Below are 8,160 nucleotides of genomic sequence, written 5' to 3' on the forward strand. Positions count from 1 at the left end.
TAACCTTGGTCATAACTTTTGAACAGTTGTTACAAGAGCGTTTATATTTCAAAGATCTATTTCTTGTAACAGGGCATTCTTATGTATACCAACAGTTTTGACCTTTTCACCTTGACCTTTGAATTTGACTTGCACTTGAGAAATTAAAACACTCGCCTTTTAAAGCTGCCATACTGGAGCATCCGTGTTTCACAAACTCATCTTGTCTTTTTCAGAAATCATGGTCAGATTTAGTTTTATATTCATACAACAGTCATCCTGGGCTTTACTTTTCTTTATTTTTGCACCAGTAAGTTTATATCTTATATTTATCATTGTAAAGTTTCATTTTTCCCAATACATGCAACGAGAACAAGGAGTCACAAATTATTAAAAGCATTTGGTTTGCAAAAGTTACAGAAACTATTGATTTTGAGTTTTGAGCTCAGCTGAGCCAAAGACTCAAGTGAGCTTTTCTGATCAAAATTTGTCCGTCGTCTGTCGTCGTCGTTGTAAACTTTTTACATTTTCATCTTCTTCTCAAGAACTACCGGGTCAATTTCAACAAAACTTGCCACACGGTATCCTTTGGTGAAGGGGATTCAAGTTTGTTCAAATGAAGGGCCACACCCTCTTCCAAGGGGAGATAATTATAATTTTTGAAAAATTAATGGCATTTTAAAAAAATCTTTTTTCAAGAACCACCGGGTGGGGAAAGATAAAACTCATGTGAAATCATCCTCAGGTAATGTAGATTCAATTTTGTACAAATCATTACCCCTGGGGTTAGAGTGAGGCCACAATGACCGATCAAAGTTTTACATGGGAATATAAAGGAAAAAACCTTTAAAAATCTTCTTCTCAAGAACCATTGAGACAGGAAAGATGAAACTCATGTGAAATCATCATCAGGTAGTGTAAATTCAAGTTTGTTCAAATCATGACCCCAGGGGGTAGGGTGGGGCCACAATGGCCGATCAAATTTTACATAGGAATATATAGAAAAAATCTTCTTGTCAAGAACCATTAAGACAGGAAAGATGAAACTCATGTGAAATCATCCTCAGGTAGTGTAGATTCAAGTTCAAATCATGACCCCCGGGGGTAGGGTGGAGCTAAAATGGCCGATCAAGGTTTTACGTAGGAATATATAGGGAAAATCTTCTCAAGTACTTCAAAGCCTTGATTCGTGATATTTATATGGAATCATCCTAATGAAATGTAAATTTAAGTTTGTTAAAGATATAAAGCCGGGATAGGGTGGGGCCAGAATGGGGGATCCAAGTTTTACATTATAATATATTAAAAAATATTCCTCTCAAGATTAGCAAAGTCATATTATTGATACTAGTATCTATATGGAAGCATTCTCAAGAAGTGTAGAATTAAATTTGTTTGAATCATAACACTCGAGGGTAAGGTGGGGCCACAATAATGGATCAAAGTTTAACATGGAAAAATAAAGAGAAAAATCCCAAGAACAGAAAAGCTATCTTTAGCCATATTGGAATGTAAGCATATGCATCCTCTTATATTGAAAATTTAAATTTCTTCAAATCATGGCCCTTTGGGGTAGGGAGGGAAATAAAGGGGAATCAAATTCAGTTAAATAATGAAATAATATGTACGAACAAAATGTTTAAAATGAATTCTTTTTATCAAGAACAGCAAAGTCATATGCTGTATTGATATGAGGGCATTCTCAAATAGTATTAAGATTCTACTCCACCCCACCCCAGTAAACTTTTAGTTCTGATCTGATATATGCTTATTCTTAGCCGATGAGCTCAGGTGAGCGATGTGGCCCCTGTGCCTCTTGTTTAAATTTTGGTTGAGATTTTCATGTTTATAGGGAAACAAAAATGCTAAGAAGTAAAGAAATGTAAAATAGACCATTATTTTTTGGAAACATCGATTATTTCTGTAATCTTAATGGGATCCCGAGAAAAAGACCCTGGCTATATATGTGTAGCAAGATTTTCTTCATGCAATTGTTTTTAGATTTTTAATCTGATTTATTTTTTTAGATTGAATCTAACTCAATCATCTGTGAACACTCTATCAGCACCATTGTATTCGTTTATGACTGTCCGCGATCATTGCAGGAATGGACGAAAGCATCGGACAGAAAACGGTGCTACAATATTCCTCAAAACTGTACGTCTCCAGATCAGTTCCAGTACCACTGTCTTCTGGATCCAAATAATCAAAGATTATTTGAAATATGTGCTACAAAACGAATAATGACAGGTTTGAATTAAATTGATAGGAGTAAGCTTTACGAATAACAGTCTTTCAAATACAGAGCATAGCATGTGACCGCCGTGACGTAATTCGCGCATGGGCAGGACGGTTACAGATATGCGTTAAAATCGGAGAGAGCTACTTTAAACAAATTTCAACACTAAACATGCTGAAACACTATATCATTTCCTTTCATGGAAGTTATTCAATTAGTCCGCAAACTTTTTGATTACCCCTCGTGTATGCATCATTTGCGAAGATAAACATTGGAAGTGCAACAAACTTCAAAACTTACTATTACATGCTGTGTTTAAGCTGTTAGTAAAAAAAATCTCACATTCGTGCATATTTACGACTTACGGTATCCGTTTTTTCTCAGACCCCATATATTTCGGTTATTGTCTAGATCAGTTTACATTACATTTTATCAAGGACCCCCATATTTTATATCATGGCGGATTTGTAATAAAACACTTTTACGGTTGGTTTGCTGTAGTTGGTAGACATCCCTCGCGAGAATTCTTCACTGAAATGGAGACGCCCCCACTTGCGGTGAAGAGTTGCAAATTTTGTCCCATACTGAAGGATCTTTTTCGTGCAAGCACCTACTGCGAAACGGGATCTCGGTTTATACGGTCTCATCCGAAGGACCGGTCTCCACGTCCCACAGTGGAATTCGAACTCGCGACATATGGATCAACTTCTTACACCGCAACTGTACATAGATTGGACGCTCTTACCACTGCGTCACCTAGGCGACCATTTTACGGGAAATGCCTTACAAAATACGAAGAAAAACGAGCTGAAATCATTGTCTATGTTCGCATGGCAAATTTAAAATATCACAAGATTGACACCCTTTATACGTGTATAACTATTTTTGCTTCCAATGACTTTTTTCTTTAAAAAAATAATAAATATTAAACTTATTTTAAATTATTTAAATTATATCTTTTCATAAAAATTATAAATATTAAAATAACCCTCCAGCATATTTTTGGTGTCTATTGAATGTCTGAAAAAAATTATTTAGGCCAGTTCTGTCCAAAGTTCAATATCCATGGTTTCCGGCTCGAAAATAACTATGGACGTCCATGTGTGAATGGAACACCGTCATGTCCGCATCACTACAGATCCACGGACGTCTACAAATGTGAGTATTGGTAAGCTTTAGCTTAGTGATTTACATTGATTGGTCAGACTAGCTATAAGTATTGGCAAGGTCCATTTGAAAAGGGGGTTTTCACTTGTTTTGTTACATTTGTATAATTAGTTTTATTAGATTTCTATCACTCATATATAGATATTGCTACGATGCATATCAACAACCAGGTTTGTTCTCAAAAATTTAAAATCGTATGCATTTCTATAACACAATACAGAAAATTGTCTCGTGGGGTGGGGGTGGGGTAAAAATATTATATATCGGGTAGGGCTGGGCAATAATATCGATATTTCAATATCTTGCAATATAATGACAAAAAATATCGTATCGCAATACAATTTTGTGATATCGATATATTGACAATATGCTTAGATTAAGGAATTTTGTCATTAAATATAAAAATGAACTTATGAAAGTGTGTTATTAAACCAAACAGTAAGTCAAAAGTTGTTCGTGGGAATATTTCAGAGCTTAACTTAAATGAAATCAACAAGATTTTTTTTCCGTGTTGGTTACTTATCATAGTTATGTACATTCTGCATGTAAATTAAAGTAAATATAGTAAAAAAAAATGCCATTTTTAAGACATTGAAAATATTGCAATACATATCGCAATACAGTTAAAAATATCACAATACATCGCAATACGAAATCTCGGGCCAATACCCAACCCTAATATCGGGCCAATCAACGAACAGAATTCCTTTGCACCCGTTTCCATTTTTTCTTCTAATTTCAGGGTCCTTTTTTTATTCGGGTCTTCAATTTTCAGAAAAAACATATCGATGTGGTAGATTGTTAGAGTAATGTTTAAATGTTTATTGAAGATAATGTAACTTTGTTATTCTGCCTATATTTTGATATAGATAAAACTTGTTACCCGCAAGTGCATATGAGGTAACCATTAGGAACAATCTAGAAGTACTAACAGCAATATATGATTGTGTTCTGAATATTGAAACCTAAATGCTTATTCCCTTAACATGTAAGATGATGAAAATAAACTATAAACCAAAGAAATTTTTTTGATAACGCATAAGTAATATTTGAAAAATTTATAAATCACAGAGTTTGTTTGTAATTAACATGGTTTGAAAAATAATTGTGCGTTTTGTTTTGTTTTTGTTTTTCAATCATATTGTTTTCACTTTGAAATACAGAATTATAAAATCTGTCACTACTTCTTAGACAGAAAATAAAATGAAATCGTTATTTTAATTGGAAATAATTTTATAAATGTGTATTAGTTAAGCAAAATGGAAAATCTATTTACAATTTTACTGAATACAACACTAGTTAAACTAATGCATGTAAGTTTGGATTTTGTAGTTTAAGCCATTTGATTAGAAATGCATAATACAAAATGCAAATCTGAAAATTCCAGTTTTAAAATAACTAGTAAACTTAGTCTAGTAAACTAGTCTAGTCTAGTCTAGTCTAGTGTAGATACTTTCTTTTGTGAAACTAAATTGATTTTTTTTTCAATGTTTAGGAATTTTTTTGTCAAATATCATGATATTTCTGATCATTTTTTTTATTTAAAAAAAATTATTGAAATTCCGTATTGATTCTTGTAGGTTAAGAGGGACACTTAAACAACTTACAATTCCAAAAATATGTAAGAACAAATTTATATATTTGTTTTAATTTGGATTATTTTCAGCAGTTTGGATTCACATGGTTTCACCACAATAAATATACTAGGAGGCAATACTTCTAAGACAACAAAGGGAATGCATGACGAGTAAGTTCTACGTCATTAAGCTTAAGGGTTGGTTAGTGGTGGTTCTATATTTGTTTATTTTTCTGACAAGACCTAATTCCCTTTGAGACCAAAATTTATAAACCAATTGTCTTGGGAAATGGCCTACTTTAAAAATTATTGGCCTGAATTAACAATTGAGGCAAAGCTTTTCTTTGCGTACCTGCATTTGTGACATATTAAGCTTGACTTTGAAATTTAACTTAGTTTTGAAAAACATTTATCTTCGTCATAACCTTTAAACAGCTTTTGATACTTAAAGGCTTTTATATTTCACATGCATGTGTATAGCTCGTGACAAGAACTTTCCTCGTTTACCAACATTTCCGACCTCATGACCTCTATATTAAATTTTTTACTTACCTTAAAAATACCGATGATAATTTTTAGCTCACCTGAGCCGAAGGCTCAAGTAAGCTTTTCTGATCAAAATTCGTCCGTTGTCTATTGTCGTCGTTGTCGTAAACTTTTCACATTTTCATCTTCTTCTCAAGAACCACTGGGTCAATTTTAACCAGACTTGCCACAAAGTATCCTTAAATGAAGGGGATTCACCCTCTTCCAAAGGTAGATAATTATGAATTAGTGAAAAATTAATGGCATTTTAAAAAAATCTTCTTCTCAACAACCACTAGGCCAAGAAAGATGAAACTCATGTGGGAGCATCCTCTGGTAGTGTAGATTCAAGTTTGTTCAAATAATGACCCCCGGGGGTAGGGTGGGGCCACAATGGCCGATCAATGTTTTACATATGAGTATATATGGAAAACCTTTAAAAATCTTCTTCTCAAGAACCACTGGACCAGGAAAGATGAAACTCATGTGGAATCATCCTGATGTAGAGTAGATTCAAGTTAGTTCAAATCATGACCCCCAGGCGTAGGATGGGACTACAATGGCCGATCAAATTTTACATAGGAATATATAGGAAAAATCTTTAAAAATCTTCTCAAGAACCACTGGGCCAAGAAAGATGAAACTCATGTGGAATCATCCTCAGGTAGTTTAGATTCAAATTTGTTCAAATCATGACCCTCGGGAGGAGGTTAGGGCCAAAATGGCTGATCAAAGTTTTACATAGGAATATTTAGGGAAATCTTTTAAAATCGTCTTCTCAAATACTTCAAAGCCATGATTAGTGATATATATATATGGAATCATCCTCATGTAGTGTAGATTCAAGTTTGTTCAAATCATAACCCCCAGGGATTAGATGTGGTCGCAATTGGGGATCCAAGTTTTACACTAAAATATATTTTTAAAAAATCTCCTTCTCAAGAATAGCAAAGCCATGATTACTGATAGTAGTATTTATATGGAAGCATTTTCGGGTAGTGTAGAAAAATAAAGCCAATTAAAGGGAAAATACTAAGAACAGAAAAGCTTTGTTCAGTCATATTGATATGTAAGCATCCTCATGTACTGAAGATTTAAATTTTCAAATCATGGCCCTTTGGGGTAGGGAAGGGAAACAATGGGGAATCAAATTCAAATTATTATGAAGTTATATATAGGAAGAAAATGTTTTTAAAAACTCTTTTTATCAAGAAAAGCAAAGTCATATGCAGTATTAAATATGAAGGCATTCTCAAGTAGTATTAAATTTCACCCCCCTTCAGTAAACTTTTCAGTTCTGATCTGATTTGTGCTTTTTCCTAGCCAATTTGCTCAGGTGAGCGATGTAGCCCCCTGTGCCTCTTGTTTAAAAATTAATGCAGGGCTTTCATATATCACGTGTATATTCATTGGGACAGGAATTATTTTTAGATGACTGGAATTTGTTTAAACCTCTTCATCTTGGCCCTTTTGAAACAGTTTGTATTATAGAAATTTTAACCTTAGCTAGCCATGACCTGTGATGGTAGACAAAATCGTTTTACAAACACATTCAATGGTTTAAATCTTTTTTTCATTTCCAGATCGAACCTTTCATTTCCAGTTTATGCAATAATTATAATACCCTGTATGTGTGTAGCAGCAGTAGTCGTCATCCTTATTATTGTGATAAAATGCCTAATAAAGAGAAGACGTAAAGGTCAGAAAATGATTGAATCATATCTAAAATTGTTTTATTGTTTGTTTTAACTTTACATTGATTGGAAAAAAATAATTGAATACTTTTAGGTTCGCCAAGGAACATCAATGAACAAGAAGCGTTAAAAGCCAATGATTCCGCATTTGCCATTGGAAAAAATGAAAAGAAAAACTTATTCAATGTATAAGAAAGGCATTTTGGTGCTGGGAAAAAACATGAAAATAATAAGGTTCTTATTGATTTCATTACTCTGGTTTTTTAAAAAAAACAATTTAAATGCCTTAAGATGTTTTATTACATGTACTTTATATGGCTGTCGTCTGCTTAGTGCAGTGGTTAGAGCGATTACTCTATTCGTGGAGATACAAGTTAGTCTTATGTCACGGGTTCGAATTCCATAGCGCAGTAGATGCTAGCCAGAAATAGATCCCTCACTGCAACAAAGTAAATACAATGTATATCTAAATTTTAAGTCCTATTCAAATATCTTATGTGCAATGTTGTCGACATGTATTTCTTATAATGATTGAACGATTTGCAGAGACTTTTATCACAGTTTGATTTATCACGTACATATCTCTAATAAAACAAAAAAAATCAATAGCTCTTCCGTTTGTTATTTCAAAATTGTTTCAAAAAATTTGAGCGATGCCTATTACATGTAGTTTATTACTGTGAAATAGAATATTTTCGTGGGGTCAAATTTTAGAGGTCTGAGGAAAATGTACGGTTCCATATTCGTTCGCCCTGAAAATTGTTCGCCCGATGTCCCGTTCGCCCAATTTCTTGTTCGCCCAGAGTTTGTTCGCCCAATTTCTCGTTCGCACAGGGTCCGTTCGCCCAGATTTTATGTAGAATATGATATAATAAATTTCTTTCTACATTTTTAGTTTTAAGGGAAAAAATGCAATCTGAAAATTTGAAAGTCATTGTAGGCCGCAAAACGGCCTTATAGAGAATGATCCTTTCATCTTC

The 8,160-nt window shown here is 33.6% G+C and overlaps 1 protein-coding gene across 1 annotated transcript; it reads left to right on the forward strand.

Annotated features, from left to right (window-relative positions):
- The first annotated feature begins 235 nt into the window (after positions 1–235).
- Positions 236–7,766, forward strand: LOC134281912 (uncharacterized). Its single transcript, XM_062764336.1, has 7 exons — positions 236–289; positions 2,007–2,229; positions 3,257–3,376; positions 4,255–4,285; positions 5,052–5,132; positions 7,070–7,185; positions 7,275–7,766. Exons 2-7 carry the CDS (start codon positions 2,223–2,225, stop codon positions 7,370–7,372), a joined length of 453 nt encoding a protein of 150 aa, XP_062620320.1. The 5' UTR covers positions 236–289; positions 2,007–2,222; the 3' UTR covers positions 7,373–7,766.
- Positions 7,767–8,160: the final 394 nt, after the last annotated feature.

Source organism: Saccostrea cucullata, unplaced genomic scaffold (assembly GCF_032062105.1).
Source record: "Saccostrea cucullata isolate Sc308-1 unplaced genomic scaffold, CSIRO_AGI_Scuc_v1 ctg616, whole genome shotgun sequence".
Taxonomy (NCBI): Eukaryota; Metazoa; Mollusca; class Bivalvia; order Ostreida; family Ostreidae; genus Saccostrea; species Saccostrea cuccullata.